The 24,096-nt window shown below is 30.7% G+C and overlaps 1 protein-coding gene across 1 annotated transcript in view; it reads left to right on the top strand.

The window, feature by feature from the left end:
• The window catches only part of LOC131076648 (cytochrome P450 734A1-like), a 126,761-nt gene extending 104,089 nt beyond the window's left edge, over positions 1–22,672 (top strand). Inside the window, exons 2-6 of the mRNA XM_058013948.2 lie at positions 20,093–20,308; positions 20,395–20,618; positions 21,403–21,644; positions 21,772–22,153; positions 22,244–22,672. Coding sequence (XP_057869931.1) covers positions 20,093–20,308; positions 20,395–20,618; positions 21,403–21,644; positions 21,772–22,153; positions 22,244–22,672 — 1,493 coding nt within the window. The remainder of the gene's footprint in view (positions 1–20,092; positions 20,309–20,394; positions 20,619–21,402; positions 21,645–21,771; positions 22,154–22,243) is intronic.
• Positions 22,673–24,096: the final 1,424 nt, after the last annotated feature.

Here is a 24,096-nt window from a genome sequence, read left to right as displayed (position 1 = left end):
AAAGAAGGAGTTGATTACAATGAAACCTTTGCACCGGTAGCCAGAATTGAGGCAGTTAGATTATTTTTGGCTTTTGCAGCTCACAAGGAATTCAAAGTTTATCAAATGGATATTAAATGTGCATTTTTGAATGGAGATCTTGAAGAAGAAGTATATATTGAACAACCTGATGGATTTTCTTTGACAGATGACAATGATATGGTTTGCAAGTTAAGAAAAGCTTTGTATGGATTGAAACAAGCCCCAAGAGCTTGTATGCAAGGTTGGATAAGTATCTTTTGAAGATTGGTTTTACTAAAGGAAATGCAGACAACAATTTATACTACAAAGTAACTAATGATGACATCTTGATTATTGAAGTATTTGTTGATGATATAATCTTTGGAGGAGAAGATGGATTACGTAAGGAATTTTCTCTTGAAATGCAGCAAGAATTTGAAATGTCTATGATTGGAGAAATAAAATTCTTTTTAGGTTTGTAGATTTCTCAGACTGATAAAGGTATATTTTTGAGTCAATCCAAGTACTTGAAAGAATTACTAAAGAAATTTGGGATGCAGAACTCTGAAACCGGTAAGCACACCTATGACTACAAATGACAAATTATCTGAAAGGGATGAATCTACACCTATTAATCCAACTAGATACAAATCTATGATAGGAGGTTTAGTATATTTGACACAAACCAGGCCTAATATTATGAATGCAGTATGTATTGTTTCTAGATTTCAGAGTAATCCTAGGGAAAATCATGAATCAGCAGTAAAAAGGATTTTCCGGTACTTACAAGGCACAACAAATCTTGGATTATGGTATCCTAAAGATGAAAATTTTGACCTATGTGCATACACAGATGCAAATTGGGCAGGAGATGTAGATGATAGAAAGAGCACCACTGGAGGAGCATTCTTTCTTGGAAAGAGATTAGTTTCTTGGTTGAGTAAGAAACAAAGTTGTACATCTTTATCAATAGCAGAATCAGAATATGTTGTAGTAGCAACTAACTATACATAGGTTATGGCTTAAGCAAATGTTGAAAGACATAAAGGTAAAATGAAAGGAACCTATTACTATATACTGTGATAAAACTACAACAATTGATATATCTAAGAATTTGGTATTACATTCTAAAACAAACATGTTTCTATCAAACTGAATTTTCTAAGGGAAAAAGTTGAAGAAAAGGAGATAAAATTGGTTTATGTGAATACTAAAGAACATCTTGCAGATATTTTCACAAAACCTTTGCCTAGGGAGACTTTTGAATATCTCAGAGATCAACTTGGAGTCATACCACCACCGGTAGAGACTTAGACAATTGATGATTGTCATCAACCGGCAGAATTAAAAAGACAAATCTTTTATTCCGGTATTTGATGAGGAAGCTACTTCTCAGGGGGAGTAGTTGGTATATTGAATTGGTTGGTATTTTGTATGAACTTGACTTTTTGTGACTTTGGCATTTGATGTCAAAGGGGGAGAGATATCTATGGAAAAACACATTATCTTTTTGGGGAGAGATTTTGAAAAACACATTTAAGGAGAGATTGATATGAGAAATTGGTATGACAGATTGGTATTGAAAATAAATCTTTGGATAAACACATGTTACTCCCAGGGGGAGAAATGGAGATTGTTGGTTTTTGTATTTGGCATTTATGTTTTGGCACTTTGATAGTCTTTCCATTTTGTGTTGCCATCAATGCCAAAGGGGGAGATTGTTGGTATTTTGGTATGGTTTTGTCATTGATGTCAACACCTACTCTGAAGATCTAGCAACATTCACCGACAAGCAAGTAAACTATGCAACAGTTACTAGTATATGGTTCACCGGTACCTAGAATGACATGGAAAACACTTGGTAATGTCAAAGACATCGTGTGGACACTTTGTTTTGAAGAATTAATCATTCGTATATTCATATTTGCATATTTGCTTTTACCGGCAAATAGGTCCAGGTTATCTAGGGTTACACCGACAGGTTTATCTTTTCCAGATCAACATGGCACACTATGGAGATGATTTATTATTGTTGTAAATGCATTAAGCCAACATGTTTAATCGGTTATTGCATTGGATATTATATTGTTTGTAAAATGTTATTATTGTAATATCTTGTAGAGCTGACCTACTAATATTGGTCTTAGCGTATGGTATAAATGTAAGATCATATTTGTAAGATCAAGTGTGGAATGCAAAAAAGAATTAAGTGAAGGTATATGCGAAATCAAGCAGGGATATACATGAAAACATCATTTGAAGGTGAAGCTAGGTTTTTGTAAAAGGATATCAACATTACACCGGTACTGAATCCAGCATATGAAGATGTTATTTTGTGCAGTACATTCTTATTGGATTTAACCATCCAACTGTAGTCAATGTGACTCCCATTTTGTGATCGAGTAGTGAGCTCTAGGTTGTTGGCCTTTCTGCATGTACAGACCCCATTTATGTACACTTACTATCTGTAGTAGTATCATCTGATTATGGGTAAGGTTTCCCACTGTGGTTTTTCCCCTTACAGGGTTTCCACGTACAAATATTGGTGTCATGTGTTGTGGATGACTTTATGTTTATGTTTCATGCACCAATCCTTACCTGTATAGAAATTTAGTGTTAACACTGTCTACCGACATACTTAACTGGTTTACCAGTATTAAGCATTAAGTTGGTTAATTATTTTTTGGTTTGAATTTATTAGACAACTAATTCACCCCCCCCCCCTCTCAGTTGTCTTCGGGACCTAACACAAAGTGTTTCCAAGGTTTCTATCCATTCCTTCATGTGGCTTAGAAAAAAATGTTGATTTTTGTTTATCAGAATTGTTACTATTCAAGCCATTTCGTGACATTGAAAGAGATATAGGTGACAACAATGACACCATAATATCAAATTTGGAGTCTCACAATTATACCCCTTGGCATTTGGAGCGAACAATAACTACAAAAAACAATGAAAATATTAGTGATTCAGAAATTGAAGATGATGGCATTGCTCAAGAAAACATGATAGAGCATGAATGGAAAATCATATATAGGCTACATCATTGTTATGTAATGAAACTCGTGGAAATAGATATGCTAGGAAGAAGGGATATTGATAGACAAACAGGTTGGTCTAATGAATATCAAAGTGATGAATACACAACGCAGACAATCAATTTCATAGAAACAATGAGAGAGAATACATGCATTATACTTGATGATATACCAGAATATATCAATTATGCAAGCTTGAGTGAGAAACAAGAGAAATATTGAACATAATTATGTCACATTACCATATGAATGAAAATAGGATGCCATTGTATATGATAATTCAAGGAACAACAGGAATAGGAAAGTCTTACCTGATTGATGCGATTAGTGAAAGTCTTAAAAATGCAGCAATTGCCTAATCAATCTCCCCTTCTACTGCTTGCACCAACTGGAGTAGTAGCCTTCAACATATGAGCATTGAATATTCATTCCAAGTTGAGAATTCCAATAAAATATTTTGCTCAATTAGAAGGAACAAGGCTAACAACTTTCCAAGAACAACTATCACATGTCAAGTGTATATTGATTGATGAAATGAGCTTCATTGGAGAGAAGTTACTTGAGAACATCGATTCTTGGCTTCATTAAGCGTTCCCACAAAATTTTGATCTAACATTTGCAGGTATGTTCGTAATTGCCATTCATTATAAAAACCATTTCAAAATGTAAAAAATGTAATATCCACATATTAAATTTCTATATTTTCATTATATAACATTTACAATTATGTTTGTATATTATTTTTAGGTGTTTCAATCATTTTTGTTGGAGACTTGGGTCAACTACCTCCCCGTCAAAGATAAATTAACATATGAGAGCAGCAGATGAGCAAAGATTCTATGGCAAGACTTAAAAATTGTGGCTACCTTAGACAAAGTTTTTAGACAAGATGGAGAAGATGTTGAACAGATTCAATTTTGTCAATTGTTGACAAACTTGAGAGAAACACAACCTACAATTGATGACTGGAAGTTTGTAAAGACGTAAATCAAGCTAACTTCAAATAATAGCTGAAATACTCTTTATTCTTAAATAAACTCATAAATCAGTTAATAAATCTATTTCATTCCATTTTTCCATCCATAGCTTCATTTGATCATTCCATTTAGATCGTAATAAACATGAAATTTCTATAAAAGATAAATATTCTTTATTAAAAAAAAATCGATAAAAGTCGTATTACGATCATACAATACTTACGCATTTCAAGTTGTCGCAAGTTCAATAACAAAATAATACAAAGTAAAGGGTGAGATATGTTCGTTGATCTACAACCCAAGCTATCGCTAATGCAATCTTTAGCATGAAGACGAGAACAAGATTCAGGCGCTTTTTCCGCCCAACCTTGAAGCTTACGCTTCCTTGGAATTCTTGGTCAATCAAGAATACCCGACCCTGCACGAATTGCTTAGGAAAAGAAATTTGAGAGGCAAGATGGAATCTGGTGTGTGCCTAGATGATACAAGCATTTTCATTTCTCTAACTCTTTTAAGAAACAAGCATTCATTATCAATCTAGGATATGGTAGAGAGGATAAAATAAAAGAATTCCATTATTTCAATGGTTAATTCAATTTGATTACTCGGTTGAGTATAATGCCATGCACAACAAAAATAGATAGTTGGAAAAGCAACTATTCTCCCTATAATCCACATTCGGCACCCGTCCTGGAAGGTAACTTTCCACAAACACAAGCCTATCTAGCTTTGTTCACATACATTCATACAGAAAACAATCTTTTGCCTTATAATTCTAGCTTCCTATTTCTTGTAAGATAAAAATACTATGCTAAGAAGATAATCATTCGTTTGAATAGAAGTTGATAAAATAAATCTTTTATTACAACCAATCCTATCTAACAAGAAACAATCTTTTATGGATAATCAAATATACATCTAAAAGAAGACAATCTTTCCCTTCTATCTTTCAAGCAATTTAAAAACAAGATTAAAATATTAAGAAGGTCTAACACATGTATGTATCTTACATATAAATTGAATAAAATGAGTACACATTCTTTTATTCAATTATCAAAACATAGCATAATCATTAACAGGCATTCCATTTCTTATGGTTTAAAATTTTAAGTTTATCTCATCTAAACTCTCTCTATCTTTCCAAGTGTCGTGGTTTATTTACCACTTTTCTCAAAAAATCATATTTAGTTAAATACTAATATGTGACTTTTCATGATTTAAAAATTAACACACTGACTTCACTAATTTACCATATCAACAATCTAATATGATACAAGTTCATAAACGCCTATCTATAAGGCTTTTTAAATGAGACACTCGATAACCATCTTTACTTTTCATGCAAAATTCCAAGTGTAAGTCCTCCATTATGATATCAAAATAACTTCATTATTTAATAAATCGTTATCCTATTATTTCATCTTCTTCGTGGTTCAATCTCAAAGTTTCTCTCTCTATCCTCTTCCTTTATTTCTAGAGGATTGGGTGATCTATGAGAGTTTCACTAAGTTTATCAACAAACATAAGAAAGTATTTCACTATTGTATCTATATTTACATGAACACAATTTTTGAACAATTAACAATGATTCCTTTCACGATTCTATCTCTTCCATTAGAATATTGCATAAGTCTAAAACTAGATCATCCTTTAGAGAATATCTAAAGCAACCTATGATACAATTCCTATCACTCTTTAGCATTTTCCATGCATCTTCATAGTTATTTAATCATATGTACCTCATAATACATTTCTCTATAAATCTATTCAAAAGAGAGTTCACACAATTTTTTTCTAATCATGGCTTGTCTCAATCAAACTTTATTCTAATAAATAATTATATATTTAACTTCATGACTCACTCACTATCCTTGCATAATCACCAAATAATTAAGGTAGATCCTACCTCCTTATGCTCTTGTTACCGGCTTGAGGTGATGGACTTGCTTCCCTCTTCACATTGCCCACTCTCTTTCAAGATGGTTCACAAACTCTATGTCGCTCTCCATCTATCGATTCTTCTACTAACTCCATCCTTCCTATCACTCTTTTCTATCTCTTTTATTTCTAAACTTTACTATAAAATTCGACTCTAAATCTGAGATGATCATGGTCGATCTTTTACGACTCGATCGTAAACAAATCTAAATCTCACTACTTTTATCTTCTTCATTCCATTCTCTAATCCTTGGTTGCATCTCTTCTCCCCACTCTCTTCCAACTCAATGGTCTATATATAGTGTAGTCATCTACCTTCTTTCCTACTTTCGGGCTATCTCTACTAGAGGTGGATTGATTCTAAGTGAGACCACTCATGATCTAATTGCAACATAACAATCCTTAATGGTTTTGAACACTTATGTGTTCTCCATGCAATGTTATCCATTATCCATTTCATGACAACACACCACTAAGCTATTAAATTCATAATTATTGATTATCCGTGTGACTTTTAACTCCAAGACTAAGTCTACTTTACTAAAAATGACTTCCCTAAAATATGCAAAGTTTAAATTAGTTTAAGTTCTTTCTATATGTGTCGTTCAAGATAGATATCGGTGGCTTACGTATTTTACATGTGGTTTATGTTTTATTAGGAGTAGTGGTAGTCGGTGGTATTTCCCTTAAACTACGCCTACCTTAAAACAACTTACCTTTAATTTGCCTCCCATCGTATTTGACCTACAACTTGGAGTTTGTTTTATTGAAAGGGAGAGGGGTGGTCGGTGGTAATACCAACCCCTCCCTTTAATTAAGGGGGGTGGTCGATATTACTATCAACCACCCTTGTTATTGTTTATTATTATTTTTTTAAACAACTAACCCACCACCACTTTATTTAATTTGTTTTATTTTCATTTTCATTTGTATTATATTTTTAATATATATTTAATGACCTTTCTTTAATATATATATTGAACTTTGTTTAATAAATTCTTTAATAACCATTTTCTATAATTAAATATATATGTAAATATATATTTTGGTTATTCATTAAATGACTTAATTTCATAAATTTGTTACATAAATTTTTTACATATTCGATAATTACATATGCATTTACCATAACATGATCTAATACACATAAATTTTTATTTTAATCTCAAACGATTACGTAGATATAAACAAAATTCATGAAGTAATCATATTTCACTATAATTGGATATTGATATATGTATATGATTGAATAAATTTCTCATATATATATATATATTATACTATTATTCAATTTACAAATGTAAACTCATAAGTACAATTTTCATACATTTATACATATCTAAAAAGAACATAAAACCTAGGGTCAATATTCATTTTTGAATCATTTATACATTTCATCTCTTTTAACAATAATGCATAATATTTCACCATTATTCATGCAACTTAAATTAAATTCAATCGCCACTCACATCATGCAATCAATGCACATGTATAATTATTTAAATCAATCTACTACTCATACTAAATTTATCATTTCAATTTGAACAAACACTCAAATAAGGTCATTTAAATCATCCATCTTCAAGATGCAAATATAAATCCTAATGTGGTGTGTGAGAGATTCCATCTATCCTAATGAAATACAAGAGCTAAGACAACTCTACCTGAACCATGTTCTCATCTTCATCATTGTTCACCTGTTCCTACATTCAGTTTGCACTCAATTGCTCATTAGCAATGACGATCCCAATTTACAATAAAAATTATTACTGATCATTCAATTGTATATAAATCATATCAGTACATTCGATATCCTTTCTTATTTCATTAACAGTTCTATTTTCATTTCATTTCAATTTCATTTGAAAAATAAACATTATTTTCCCAATTAAATAATTATGGAAAAATAGGGTTCGTGACATCCTTCCCCTCTTAAAAGAGACATCGTCTCAATGTCTTATTATTCTATCACTAAGAACATAATTTCTCAATATCATAAACATTAACCATTCATTATGATCTCAATCAAATATACCAATAATAGTATCATCTATACTATCCAAATTTACAACATGCAAATCAAAATCAGAGTATTCAAGTATTTCATGCATCAAGCAAATACTACTCTAAGAAAACAAAAGATGAATATGATAGTCAATCATCATATCATCCTCCCAAATAGCACTATCATCAGAATATCGGTCCACTGGATCCAATACTGAGTGAAATCTCTGCTAAGTAGTCTTAATGCTACTTCGATCAAGAATTTGGATTTGCTCCACTAGCACTATTCCTAGATCCTACATCCATAAGCATCTAGATTCATACTTTCGGCACATCGAAGGGTCCCACATATCTTGGTACCAACTTTGATGATTTACTCAATAAAATAAATCTCTTATGAGGCTTCTCTCTCCAAAGAATTTCTTCTTCAGTAACAATTATCTGAGAGTATTGTTTCTATTATCATATCTTTTCTTGTCTGTCGACTATCTCTTCCAATATATTCTTTATCAATTTCATTTGCTCATTCATTTCTTTTAGGAATATTAGAACCAATGATGATCCTATCTTTATTCTATCCCAATTGACAAATGTTTGTCATTTATGTCATAAGCATCATAATGGGTATCATTTCTTAAAAATATATGAAAAAGATTTTGTTGTATGCCAACTCAGTCCAAAGGCAAATATTTCTTCCATTCGTATTTCTAATTCATGAGATACATCAAAATGAATTTTCCGCAACCTGATTAACTCTTTCTATTTTTTTTCCATTCGGTCATCTACGTAAAGATGTCATGCCGATTTAATTTAGTTCCCAAAGATATATTCAATATTGTCCAATTCCAAAATGTCATCCAAACATTCCTATTTGATATTTCTATTTTTGAAACTCTATGCAATTGCTAAGTTGAATAAGTAAATGTCTTCACAAGATTTAATGATTCATCTTTCTATATATCCAAGTATGAAATATGCAAACTCTATCAATCTGTTGACAATAACCAACTATGATGTCATGCTTGTTCTTTCTCAAAAGCAATCCTTGAATAAATTTCATATTGATTTTCAACCACCTATACTTAGGTTTGATATAAAAGTCCTATTATACGATGTTGCTCAACTTTCGATTGCTAAACATTGTGCCACATACTCAACTATCTTCTCCAAAGTTCTTAGGTTCGTCACCTCTTTATCAACAATCTCTAGACTAACCAGATATTTCTAAATGCTCTAAATAGAGTGCAATATTAACTTGTTCAAGTTTCCACCTCTAAGTGTGTACATCCTTCATTGGCATTCTTAATTACCCTCAACTTCTTTTCTCAAATCTATCAAATCTATGATCCAAAATATCTACTTTCCAAACCTCAATAATGTTTTTTTTCTTCCACATGATTTTGCATCTTTTTCTATCTCAAGTTTGAATTTATAGTAAACATGGTAGATAAAATTTCCTTGATCTATGAGAACCCATCATTTAACTACCTTTTTATTTCCAACTATACCAACCAACTCATTTTTCTTCATACCTCAAACTTCTATCAATCCATAAGATTTCAAAATTACTAAGTATGCTCTTAATCAACAAATAACAAGGCAACCATGACGGCAGAAAATTTTCTAACATCATAACATATGTTATACAACTACTAGCACAACCTTATGCTCATTAATCTCAAATGTGTTTTTTTTTTTTAATGCCAAAGACTATATATTCTTGAATGTTTAAGATTCCAAAACCAATTTTAGCAAAAGACATCTTTCATGGTCACATGATCTCGAAGGTAAAAACTAAGTAAGATCTCATATAATTCATGAACTAATTTGAATTTGTCTATCTACTAAATATGTATATAAAATTTATTTTCCTTTGCAATGTCTATTCTCTTATTCCACACATTAAATTTTCTCAAACTAAAATTACACAACATGTAGTATTATTCCCCTAACTGACATAATACCTATGTTTGGTACAGAGCTCTGCTCTGACTCTCTTGGACATACCATCAGGGGTTCACTATGATCATGATAAGGATGAAATGCAATATGCAACCAAAAGACAACTAGTCCAAAAACCAATGATCAAATAATTCATCAATAAACCCAATAAAGCATCAAACTTAATACATATCAAATGTACTATGTAACTAGGACTAATCACATATGAAGGGGTGTTACAACACCTTAGGGTATCTTTTCCAGAGTGTGCAACATAGTACCTACAATTTCATGTTTGAAGATAAGGACACAAAACTAGAATACATAGTCCTATGCAGATTTCATCATATCATCCATAATTCCTATCCATAAAGTACCTACCTTGTACACTATAGACATAGAATAATACCTTTCGCAAGAGATAGTTGGAAAAATTATCAATCTAGCAAATCAAGTATCTCAAGAATCTAGGTTCTAATAACAACTATCTTTTATATATATATATATATATATATATATATATATATATATATATATATATATATATATATATATATATATATATATATATATATATATATATATATATATATATATATATATATTGATAAAATCTCAAACACGACTTTACTATATAAGTACCCAACTCTTACTCAATAAACTATCATTCGATGAATGTGTCCTTAAGTATGTCATTCTAGGATATACTCTTTCTTAATCTATCTGGACACCATGTTGATTTCACAGAAAGCAACTTTACTTATAGATTGTTCATAAATGATATCTCCCAAATTTATATCTCTTCTCATGCAATCAATGGGGTACATCCTTTCAATTCATCTGAACTAAATATAGTCGACTTAGTAGGGACATGCTCATATAGATATTCTTCATCTATCTCCTCAATAAAATAGTCCAAGTATTCTTGTCTCCCAAGGGAATGGTAGATGAGATTTTCGTTACCCTACACAACTTAGTTAATTATTTCTTCTCTCTTGGTTTAGAAGTTGATTCCTTTCTTCTTTCATCCTAGAAGCAAACAACTACTTTTCTCGACCTTATCATTCTCATCTTGAATATCTTGAATTCATCTCATAGTAGGAGGGAAATATTTCTTCCTTAATCAACCATCCTCCTTCTTCTAGGTTGTTGTCATCAATTCACCTTGCAATGGCTTTGTGCTCCTTTATTTGCAAGTTTTATGCGTTAAATATCCAATAGCAACTTTGTCAAGCACATGACTTCATTCATGAAGTGGACACATAGCCCCTAGAGTTATAAACTGCGCTATAATACCAAAATGTAAAGACGTAAATTGAGCTAACTTCAAATAATAGCCGAAATACTCTTTATTCTTAAATAAACTCATAAATTAGTTAATAAATCTATTTCATTCCATTTTTCCATCCATAGCTTCATTTGATCATTCCATTTAGATTGTAATAAACACGAAATTTCTATAAAAGATAAATATTCTTTATTAAAAAAAAATTGATAAAAGTAGTATTACGATCATACAATACTTACGCATTTCAAGTTGTTGCAAGTTCAATAACAAAATAATACAAAGTGAAGGGTGAGATGCGTCCATTGATCTATACCCCAAGCTATCGCCAATGTAATCTTTAGCATGAAGACGAGAACAAGATTCAGGCACTTTTTTTGCCCAACCTTGAAGCTTACGCTTCCGCGGAATACTTCGTCAATCAAGAATACCCGACCCTGCATGAATTGCTTGGCAAAAGAAATTCGAAAGGCAACATGGAATCTTGTGCGTGCCTAGATGATACAAGCATTTTCATTTCTCTAACTCTTTTAAGAAACAAGCATTCATTATCAATCTAGGATATGGTAGAGAGGATAAAATAAAAGAATTCCATTATTTCAATGGTTAATTCAATTTGATTACTCGGTTGAGTATAATGCCATACACAGCAAAAATAGATAGTTGGAAAAGCAACTATTCTCTCTATAATCCACATTCGGCACCCATCCTGGAAGGTAACTTTCCACAAACACAAGCCTATCTAGCTTTGTTCACATACATTCATACAGAAAACAATCTTTTGCCTTTTAATTCTAGCTTCCTATTTCTTGTAAGATAAAAATACTATGCTAAGAAGATAATCATTCATTTGAATAGAAATTGATAAAATAAATCTTTTATTACAACCAATCCTATCTGACAAGAAACAATCTTTTATGGATAATCAACTATACATCTAAAAGAAGACAATCTTTCCCTTCTATCTTTCAAGCAATTTAAAAACAAGATTAAAATATTAAGAAGGTCTAACACATGTATGTATCTTACATATAAATTGAATAAAATGAGTACACATTCCTTTATTCAATTATCAAAACATAGCATAATCATTAACATGCATTCCATTTCTTATGGCTTAAAATTTTAAGTTTATCTCATCTAAACTCTCTCTATCTTTCCAAGTGTTGTGGTTTATTTACCACTTTTCTCAAAAAATCATATTTAGTTTAATACTAATATGTGACTTTTCATGATTTAAAAATTAACACACTGACTTCACTAATTTATCATATCAACAATCTAATATGATACAACTTCATAAACGCCTATCTATAAGGCTTTTTAAATGAGACACTCGATAACCATCTTTACTTTTCATGCAAAATTCCAAGTGCAAGTCCTCCATTATGATATCAAAATAACTTCATTATTTAATAAGTCGTTAACCTATTATTTCATCTTCTTCGTGGTTCAATCTCAAAGTTTCTCTCTCTATCCTCTTCTTTTATTTCTAGAAGATTGGGTGATCTATGAGAGTTTCACTAAGTTTATCAGCAAACTTAAGAAAGTATTTCACTATTGTATCTATATTTACATGAACGCAATTTTTGAACAATTAACAATGATTCCTTTCACGATTCTATCTCTTCCATTAGAATATTGCATAATTCTAAAACTAGATCATCCTTTAGAGAATATCTAAAGCAACCTATGATACAATTCCTATCACTCTTTAGCATTTTCCATGCATCTTCATAGTTATTTAATCATATGTACCTCATAATACATTTCTATATAAGGCTATTCAAAAGAGAGTTCACACAATTTTGTTCTAATCATGGCTTGTCTCAATCAAATTTTATTCTAATAAATAATTATATGTAACTTCTTGACTGACTCACTATCCTTGCATAATGACCAAAGAATTAAGGTAGATCCTACCTCCTTATTCTCTTGTTACTGGCTTGAGGTGATTGACTTGCTTCCCTCTTCACATTTGCCCACTCTCTTTCAAGATGGTTCACAAACTCTTTGTCGGTCTCCATCTGTCGATTCTTCTACTAACTCCATGCTTCCTATCACTCTTTTCTATCTCTTTTATTTCTAAACTTTACTCTAAAATTTGACTCTAAATCTGAGATTATCATGGTCGATCTTTTATGACTCGATCATAAACAAATATAAATCTTACTACTTTTCTCTTCTTCATTCCATTCTCTAATCCTTGGTTGCATCTCTTCTCCCCACTCTCTTCCAACTCAATGGTCTATATACAGTGTAGTCGTCTAACCCCTTTCCTACTTTCGGGCTATCTCTACTAGTGGTGGATTGATTCTAAGTGACACCACTCAGGATCTATTTGCAACATAACAATCCTAAATGGTTTTGAACACTTATGTGTTCTCCATGCAATGTTATCCATTATCCATTTCATGACACCACACCACTAAGTTGTTAAATTCATAATTATGGATTATTTGTGTGGCTTTTAACTCCAAGACTAAGTCCACTTTACTAAAAATGACTTCCCTAAAATATGCAAAGTTTAAATCAATTTAAGTTCTTTCTATACGTGTCGATCAAAACAGATATCGGTGGCTTATGTATTTTACATGTGGTTTATGTTTTAATAGGAGTAGTGGTAGTCGGTGGTATTTCCCTTAAACTACGACTACCTTAAAACAACTTACCTTTAATTTGCCTCCCACCATATTTGACCTGCAATGTGGAGTTTGTTTTATTGAAAGGGAGAGCGGTGGTCCGTGGTAATACCGACCCCTCCCTTTAATTAAGGGGGGTGGTCGATATTACTATCCACCACCTTTGTTATTGTTTATTATTATTTTTTTAAACAACTAACCCGCCACCACTTTATTTAATTTGTTTTATTTTCATTTTCATTTTTATTATATTTTTAATATATATTTAATGACCTTTCTTTAATATATATATTAAAAATTAAACTTTGTTTAATAAATTCTTTAATAACCATTTTCTATAATTAAATATATATGTAAATATATATTTTGGTTATTCATTAAATGACTTAATTTCATAAATTTGTTACATAAATGTTTTACATATTCGATAATTACATACGCATTTACCATAACATGATCTAATATGTATACATTTTTATTTTAATCTCAAATGATTACATAGATATAAACAAAATTCATGAAGTAATCATATTTCACTATAATTGGATATTGATATATGTATATGATTGAATAAATTTCTCATATATATATATATTATACTATTATTCAATTTACAAATGTAAACTCATAAGTACAATTTTCATACATTTATACATATATAAAAAGAACATAAAACCTAGGGTCAATATTCATTTTTGAATCATTTATACATTTCATCTCTTTTAACAGTAAAACATAATATTTCACCATTATTCATGCAACTTAAATTCAATTCAATCGCCACTCACATCATGTAGTCAATGCACATGTATAATTATTTAAATCAATCTACTACTCATACTAAATTTATCATTTCAATTTGAACAAACACTCAAATAAGGTCATTTAAATCATCCATCTTTCAAGATGCAAATATAAATCCTAATGTGGTGTGTGAGAGATTCCATCTATCCTAACGAAATACAAGAGCTAAGACAACTCTACTTGAACCATGTTCTCGTCTTCATCATTGTTCGCCTATTCCTGCATTCACTTTGCACTTAATCACTCATTAGCAATGACGATCCCAATTTACAATAAAAATTATTATTGATCATTCAATTGTATATAAATTATATCAGTACATTCGATATCCTTTCTTATTTCATTAACAGTTCTATTTTTATTTCATTTCAATTTCATTTGAAAAATAAACATTATTTTCCTAATTGAATAATTATGTAAAAATAGGGTTCGTGACAAAGTTGCTCATGTCAATAATAAATAGTAATATGAATACAACAATCAATGAAGCCTTTAACAATGATGTTCATTTGTTCTCCACAAATGATAATATTCAGAATCATAACAGGAAAAAATTATATTCTCTCAAACAACCTATTGCACGTAGCATTGCAACAAAACTTGGAACTGTTAATGCAACTGAAGGATGTTCTCATGACGAGATTGATATGGAGTTATTGATTAGCAAAAATGCAAGAGTAATGCTAACTTCTAATTTATGGATAGAAGTAGGTCTTCTAAATGGAGCATTAGGTTATATTCAAAATATTGTATACAAACTTGAAAGTATGCCACCAAAACCACCAACATATGTAATGGTTAAGTCTTTGCAAGGATTGAGAATAATTCCATCATTCACATATGAGCACTATGAAAAAATGAAAAAGGGAAAACAACTTGCAAAGAGAAAAGATGAAGAAAGTAGATTGAAAGATTTAGAAATAAATTCATGTAATACATTTTCACAAACATTCATTGTTTCATGTGATCAACATTAAATTTGCATATTGTATTGGATTAAGTAGTAATCTGGATTCCTTTTGTATCATTCTATTTGTTTATGCAATAACTACCATGCAATACTATATTGTTATTAATTTAATTACAACACAAAGTTTCTACTTGATTATAAATGATATAAATAATATAAATTTTCCATTATACATCTTTACATATAATTTAATTATTCACACAAATAATAGTCGCTTTCCTTATTGAACACTAGATAAAATTGAATAATCTAACCATAGATTAAATTGAACCTAAATCCTAAACAAGTTGAACCCTCACACTACAACAAATTAAACTATTACCCTTAACCAAGACTCTAATAACCCCAAGCCTAATTCAATATTAAACTAAATTTATGATTAACCATAATTGTAAACCAAAACACACGTTCTTAACCCTAACATGACCAAATAGAACCAAACCAAATTGAACACTAACCCTAAATCTAATCAAATCATTATTGTAATAGTAAATCAAATCTAACCCTACACCAAAACAAAATTCAATGGTACCTCTAAACGTAATTGAACACTATACCAAATTGAACCCTAACCTAAATTAAAACTAAATGAAAACCTACAAGACTTTACATTATTGAATCCTAACCCAAATTGAACCCTAACCTAAATTAAAACTAAATGAAAACCTACAAGACTATACATTATTGAATCCTAACCTTGACACCAGAAAGAAAATTCAAAAAACTTAAAACTAACTAAACTCTAAACCAAGTTCTAACCCTAAACCAAATTGAACCTTATACCTAGCCCTTGAACCAAATTTACTCTTAATCCTAATACTAAATCAAGTTGAGCCATATTCACCACATAAATTGAAATGATAAACCTCAATGAAATGAAACATAATCATAAAACTAAATAACATATAACAACTCTTACTAATTTATAATTTAATAATATTTATTTAAATATTATTGCCAAAGACAAGAATATACCACTTGGCGATATGTTATTGCATTTAAGACATTTCACCAAGGTAAATACAAAACTATGTAAACCATGATACAATTATTACCATTTTCACTATTATTGTTCCTATCTCTTGAATTATCTTCATTTGTAAAGTGAATAGCAAGATAGAAATTGAAATTGGATTCCAAAAATGTCTAAAGTAGAGGTTATATTGATTTTTCACCATTTAATTTGACCTTATATTTATTGAATAAAAGAGAAGCTTTCTAGTTAAAAATATACATAAAAATTATTTGTTTAATTATAATTAATACTAATAACAACATAATAATAATAATGATAAATATATAAAATTTAATACAATAATATTATAATATAATTATAATGTATTAATAATATAATAATTAAAAAATAATAGTATTTATATTTATTTTGTATTAAATTATTATAAGCATAGTTTCGTCATATCAAATATTCCCAATAATAATGTCTCCCATGAAATAGGCCTGAACAAGTGAAATTTACTACAAGAAGTGAAATGATGAACAAACATAAAAAACATAAAAAAGTCTTATAAAAATCTTACTGCTCATGTTAAATTTATTTAATATCATTTTATTATATATTTTTCATTAATATTTTTTTATTCAAATTGTGATAATTTAATATTAATGATAATATGTTTTATTTATTATTCAGTATTACTATTTTATTATTAAAAATATTTCACCTTATACACTACTAAGAAGCTACTTCAACATACTTATTAAACTAAATTTATTACTATTACTATAATATGACAAGTACTCGCACTTGTTGAAAATAAAAAAGGGTGAAAGAATAAAGTTAATAATACTTTTAATAATTAAAAAGGGTGGAAATTGTCATATAAATTTAAATGGTAGGATATTGATTTTTGTTGAAATAATTTTTAAATAATTAAAATTTTGATGAAAATAATATATTTGTATGAACTTTTAATTTTATTAATAATATATAAACTTTTCAATCAAATATATTGAAAGTAATTTGTGAAATTGATATTGTCTTAAAAGATCATTTTGACAACTTTATTGATTGGGAAAACAAAGATTAATCATTATGTCTTTTATTAGTTAAATGAAAAACTAATTAGATTTAGAGTAATAATCATATAAATTACTTAATCATGATATTTTTTATTCTTTTTTAACAATGTTGAATTTTAATTATAATAAAATAAGTAATAACCAAAATTGTGAGGAATTAAGGTAAAAAAATAGGTTTTGTAAAAATTCAATGTATTAATTATAATTAAACAAATAATTTTTATGTATATTTTTAACTAGAAAGCTTCTCTTTTATTCAATAAATATAAGGTCAAATTAAATGGTGAAAAATCAATATAACCTCTACTTAAGACATTTTTGGAATCCAATTTCAATTTCTATCTTGCTATTCACTTTACAAATGAAGATAATTCAAGAGATAGGAACAATAATAGTGAAAATGGTAATAATTGTATCATGGTTTACATAGTTTTGTATTTACCTTGGTGAAATGTCTTAAATGCAATAACATATCGCCAAGTGGTATATTCTTGTCTTTGGCTTCATTTATGCCCTAATCCTATCCACCACTATTTTTACCCCTATTCTTATACATTCCACCATCATTTCATCATTATTCCATATGACAGTTACTTTTGTAAATTGTTCTTTGCCTTGAAATTACTATTTTATTTCTAAGGTTTACTTTTTTGGTACCATTCTAGATTGACCATGACCATAAAATTTAAACCATTAATCTCAAGTTCAAACTTTCTTACCCCTTTCTATTAATTTTTATGATCCAATTTAATGCACATTAGTGTGACATGTATCTATGTCATAGTATTTAAAGAAATTCAATATGCAATTAATTCACATGCAGCATTAAGGAGGAAATAAATGGAGTACACTTCAATTTCTAAATAGACAAAAAAATATATCCACAATCTTTGGATATAGGCCATCTCTATGCTAGTGAATGTTATCTTTGATATTTTGTATAACCATTAATCTAACTTGCCAAAGGGTTTTACCTAGGAGAATGCATTCCTCTATTGAGTTAGCAAACTCCTATAGGTGTCCTTAGACATCACCTTAACACATTCAACTTTAGGAAAGGTGAATATGAGTAGGTTTAAATTGAACCACATTATGTTAGATCATTTCTATGTAGCACACTTTAATTCTACATCTCATATTGAGTTGTGCTAGTCAAGATTGACCATGTGGTATTTGCAATTGAATCAAAGAAATTTTGAAAACTATGTTGACTTTGGCACATTCCTCAACTTATGAACATGGCCCATCTTACACCACTAAGGTTTGGCCTTAGTTTTAATTCTTACAAAAATGTTTATGATTCCAAGCACTTTTTAAATTATTTACTTTTAATGAATGTCCTTTCCTAGTATGTGACCCTACCCTATCCCTATATACTTATCCATCTCTTTATCTCTTTTTGTCACTTTCTATTTTATCTCTCGCTCTATCTCCTTCTCTATATCTATCTATCTCCCCGTCTCTCTCTTTTTATCTCCCTCTTCTTCTCCCCCTCTATCTTCATCACTATTTGGAAGGAACTTCTCCCTATATACTTATCTATCTCTTTCTCTCATTTTCTCTCTTTCTATCTTTATCTCTCCCTCTATCTCCTTCATTAGATAAATAGTAGGTGACTGATGTGAAGACTAGAGATGGGTTCTAAATAAGAGACAATCATTAAGATATTTAAAAATCTTTTTTCCAATAAATCCATCCAAGCCACAAATCAATTAATTTTTTTGAAAATGGCTAAAATTTAATTTGAAAAAGACAAATGAAAAACAAAACATTAGAAAGAAGATTAGTTTTCCTCTACCACCACAATTGTCAATTTGGAAAAACCAAATGGAAAACAAAACATTAAAACTAAATAATAAACAAGGACCTAAATATTTTTAATTTGTTTTTCTTCAATAAATCCGTCCGATCTACAAATAAAAAAAAAAAATTAAACAATTACCAGAATATTTTTAATTTGTTTTTCTTCAATAACTCCGTCCAAGCTACAAATCAATAAAAAAATATGAAACTGCTAAATTCTAAATTGTGAAATCAAAACATTAGAAAGAACGTCCAAGCTGAACAATAATGGCGAGATAATATTCGTGGCATCTGCGAACTTTCGGGTATTACAGGAAACATATAACAAGGTATTAATCCGACTCTACAACAAGTTAGAAGTTACTATACAGCCAAGGGAAATAAATCAATTGAACTCATACTGCGATAATCACGAGCCGGTGTAAGGGATTAAACCAATATCTTATGGCTGGAAATAAGGAAAAACCAAAATGATTTTGATGCAATAGATGGATAAGTGATAACTATGCAAAAACTCTCTCATAAATATCACAACAAGATGGATAGGAGCAACTATGACATTCTTCAAATATTGAAAGATATGGAAAATTCCAGGTTTAGTGTTGCAGGAATTACATTTTTTTCATTTGGTTGTTTAGTTGTGTTTCTAGTTACCAAACTTACATTAGCAATATGGTGGAAGCCTCTGCAAATAAGCAAGCATTTTCAATCTCAAGGCATCACAGGCCCTCCCTACAGGCTACTGGTTGGAAATTTACTTGAATTCACCAAGTTACTAAATGAGGCCACATCCAAGCCTATGAAACTCACCCATGACATTGCAGCAAGAGTGCAGCCTTACTACCCTTGGTGGTCCAAAATATATGGTAGCTTTTATTCAATACGGTACTTTTATTCTGTAAGCTAATGATGCTAATATAAGTTAATAAATTCTTTGTCATTTGATTACCAGGGTCCACTTTCCTAATGTGGATTGGGCCAATACCAACTCTAGTAGTTGGTGCATCTGAATTGGCGAAGAATGCGCTAGGTGATATGAAAAACAGTTATGGAAAACCAAAATGGGATGCTGTGTTGAAAGAGCTGTTTGGAGGAGGTCTGGTGATGCTCGATGGTGATAAATGGGCGCATCACCGGCAGATTATAAATCCATCTTTCCATGCTGATAAACTCAAGGTTAGTTTGGATTCATATTATTGTTTGAAAGATAAACTTGGTTTTGAGATTTTCTTTTTCTGAAATTTTCTCTCGTTGTTTGATGACGAAATTTTGAAAATCTGAACATCGTATATTGATGATATAGATGACTTTAGCATTGAGTTAAGGTTCATACGAATCAATAGGACTTGAATTTAGGAGAGCTGTCTTTCATATGATATTGGAGTGTTCTAGTTCTATTGATTAAGTTATTAGCTTTTATTTGTTATTAGAGTGTTCTATTGATTGAGCTACCAGCTTCTAAATAATTAATCTATTGTTGGTCCAAGTGTGGCTTCTTCAACACCCTCAACCAAGTGGGTCACACTGCAACCAAGTCATACTGCAAGTGTCTAGGGCACCATATCTTGAACTAAAATTCATACCGAGCAGGAAGGACCTACTATTTGATGCTAGAGGGCTTTACCAATTGAACCCATTGTTATTCCAAATTCTTTTAAGTCACACTAGGGTTCTTAGATAGGTTCCGATATCACATGTTGAGCTACATAGATTAGCTTATAGATTTCCAACCTAGACCTTTCATTTATTCTTGGAGTGTTCTAACAACCCCTTTGTAGCCAGTATCTAGGTACAACATATATGTAACGTTAAAAAGATTAAAACAAGTTCATTTGTAATGTTATATATATGTATTACTCACTATAATTGACCAGATTTATGTAGTCTTCTAAATATATTATTTTATTTTAATGGTGAAAATCTTATATTCTGTATAACTTATCAAAAAATGTTGGACTAGGATATGGCTTCTGGCATGATGGAGAGCACTACACATATGCTGGAGAAATGGGAGAAAATAGTGAAAAATGGTGAGAAAGAAATGGACGTGGCTCCCGAATTTAAGGCTCTAACTTCAGACATCATTGCCCGCACAGCATTTGGCAGCAGCTATCTCCAAGGAAATCATATTTTTGACTTGCTATCTCAGCAAATATCATTGACCTGCCAGGATTATGCAAAATTATTGTTTCCTTGCTATAGGTGAGATATAATTATACATGAAGATTATTAAAAGTGGTTTGCAAGTGACTTTCTTTTTTATTAAGATCAAATCATACATGATGAATAAATGAGGATTATGCTATGTTTCATTTTCTTGCTTCTTCAGATTTTTGCCTTTCAAAAGAAACAGAGAATGTTGGAGACTCAACAAAGAAATTAAGAGTGCTCTGAAAGACCTTATTATGAAGCGAGAAATGTCTGGTACAAACACCACCCAAGGCTATGGTAATGATCTGCTTGGCTCCATGATGAACACAATCCAAGAGATGAGAAGCTCTAAAATGAATGGAGGCCTCACAACAGAGGAAATCATACCTGAATGCAAAACATTTTTCATTGCTGGGCAAGAAACAACAAGTAATCACTTAACATATGCCATTGTTCTCTTGGCCATGTATCCGGAATGGCAAGAGAAAGCACGCTCAGAAATACAAGAAATATGTGGGAATTCCCATCCACAATTTGAGACAATAAACAAACTAAAAACTGTAAGAACTGAAGAAACTATTTATAATTTTAACTAAGATACTTTGCTCTTAGTATTTTTCTAATTGAATTTTCTGTGTTGTGGACTACAGTTAGGAATGATTCTAAACGAGGTGATCCGTCTGTACCCACCAGCTGTTGCCTATATGAGAGAAATCCATAAGGATACAACACTAGGAGGAATTGCAATCCCTAAAGGCACGCAGATCCTCATTCCTACGCTTTCACTCAACCATGATACATCTTTGTGGGGAGACGATGCAGATGAATTTAACCCTGAGAGGTTTAGTCAGGGAATAGCTAATGCTACTAAGGATGACTCTACTGTATTTATCCCTTTTGGATATGGATTGAGGACGTGTGTGGGCAAAAATTATGCTATGCTTGAGAGCAAGGTGGTCCTTGCCATGATTTTGCAACGTTTCTCATTTGTTCTTTCTCCAGGTTATATCCATGCACCTACTACACTTCTGACAATCTTTCCTCAGCATGGAGCTCCAATCATTTTTCAGAAATTATAGTGCGATGAGAACAAAAGTTTGAAACTACATCTTTTGCGAAAATCCATTGTCAGTTGAAAATGTAGTGATAATAACCTGTCTATTATGTAAATTAGTAAAGGTATGCCGTATTAGTAAAGGTATACCGTATATGATGGTATTGTTGCAAATAACTCATATGTTGGATTGGTTATAAAGAGGTTACCGGTTTCTAGTGGACGGTCCTAGTAATAAATAGACGGTGTTTTGATTTTAGTTTTGGTGTCTTATGAAAAGCTCAATATAATATAATAGTGAAAATGTTAAGGACTCAAAGTATCTATAGAGTGATGAATTTGGTTTTCATAATAGTTTTAAATAAAATTAAAAAAATTATACAAATGTATTTGTACATTTATATTTAACATGAGTAGTTTAGTTGAAACAATTTGAATAAAAAATAATTTGATCTTCTAATATTTTAAACCTAGTTAAATCATATAATGAAATGATAATTGATGGCACACAACTTGTTATAAATTGAATTTTTAAGTACTAAACTATAGGTAACTAATGTTGGAATGATCTGATACTGGGAGAAAACTGAGAACTAGGGGGGGGTGAATCGGTTTTCTCACAAGTATAACAGATAATGCAAATTAATAAGATTAGCACCGGAGCACAACACAATGAAAGATAAAGCATGAAAGCACAGTACACATGACACCGATATTTGAAGTGGAAAATCCGATAAAAGGAAAAACCACAATGGGAAACTCTACCAACAATCAGATAATACTTTTGTAGTAGTATGTGAAATAATTACAATGGGGATTGCACTTGCAATTAGGCCAACTACCTAGAGCTCACTGCTCATCACAAAAGAGAAGTTTCACTTACTTACAAAACATCAGACTATAATCAGGAGAAGATGAACTGTGAGAGCAGCATCCACTAATGCTTGATACAGTTCTGATTAAGCACAGATGTCTACCTTGTAATACCAAATCCTTCTAATCCTTTTGCTGAAAGATATGACTTTATTTCCATGTAAATCTTCTCTCATAATGCAGACATAACCATCCATCCAATTTACATGAATAAGTTACCTATAAATATAAATCATCAACCTTAATGATAAGGCTGGCTAAACCCTAAACCCAAAAAGCTATAATTACAAAAATTACATCACACGGTGTCACCAAACCAATATTATGATTTACATAATACATAGCATGGACCTAATTCAAATATCCAAACAATTATATCCACCGGGAATTCTTCTAAGACCAAAATCCAACATGTTTCTCCAACAGGTAAAAACCCTCAGTGCAATAACATAGAAAGTCTAACTAGATCCAAATAGGACCACCATGATAGTACGCCAGCCAATGCAAAGTCACCAAACACTCAAGACATGATCAAGAAGCACCTTCAACATGATAGAAACCGATTCCATAGCTAGA

This window comes from Cryptomeria japonica, chromosome 5, assembly GCF_030272615.1.
Source record: "Cryptomeria japonica chromosome 5, Sugi_1.0, whole genome shotgun sequence".
NCBI lineage: Eukaryota > Viridiplantae > Streptophyta > Pinopsida > Cupressales > Cupressaceae > Cryptomeria > Cryptomeria japonica.
The sequence above is the reverse complement of the archived record's forward strand: the minus strand, read 5'-3'. Positions and strand labels throughout refer to the sequence as shown.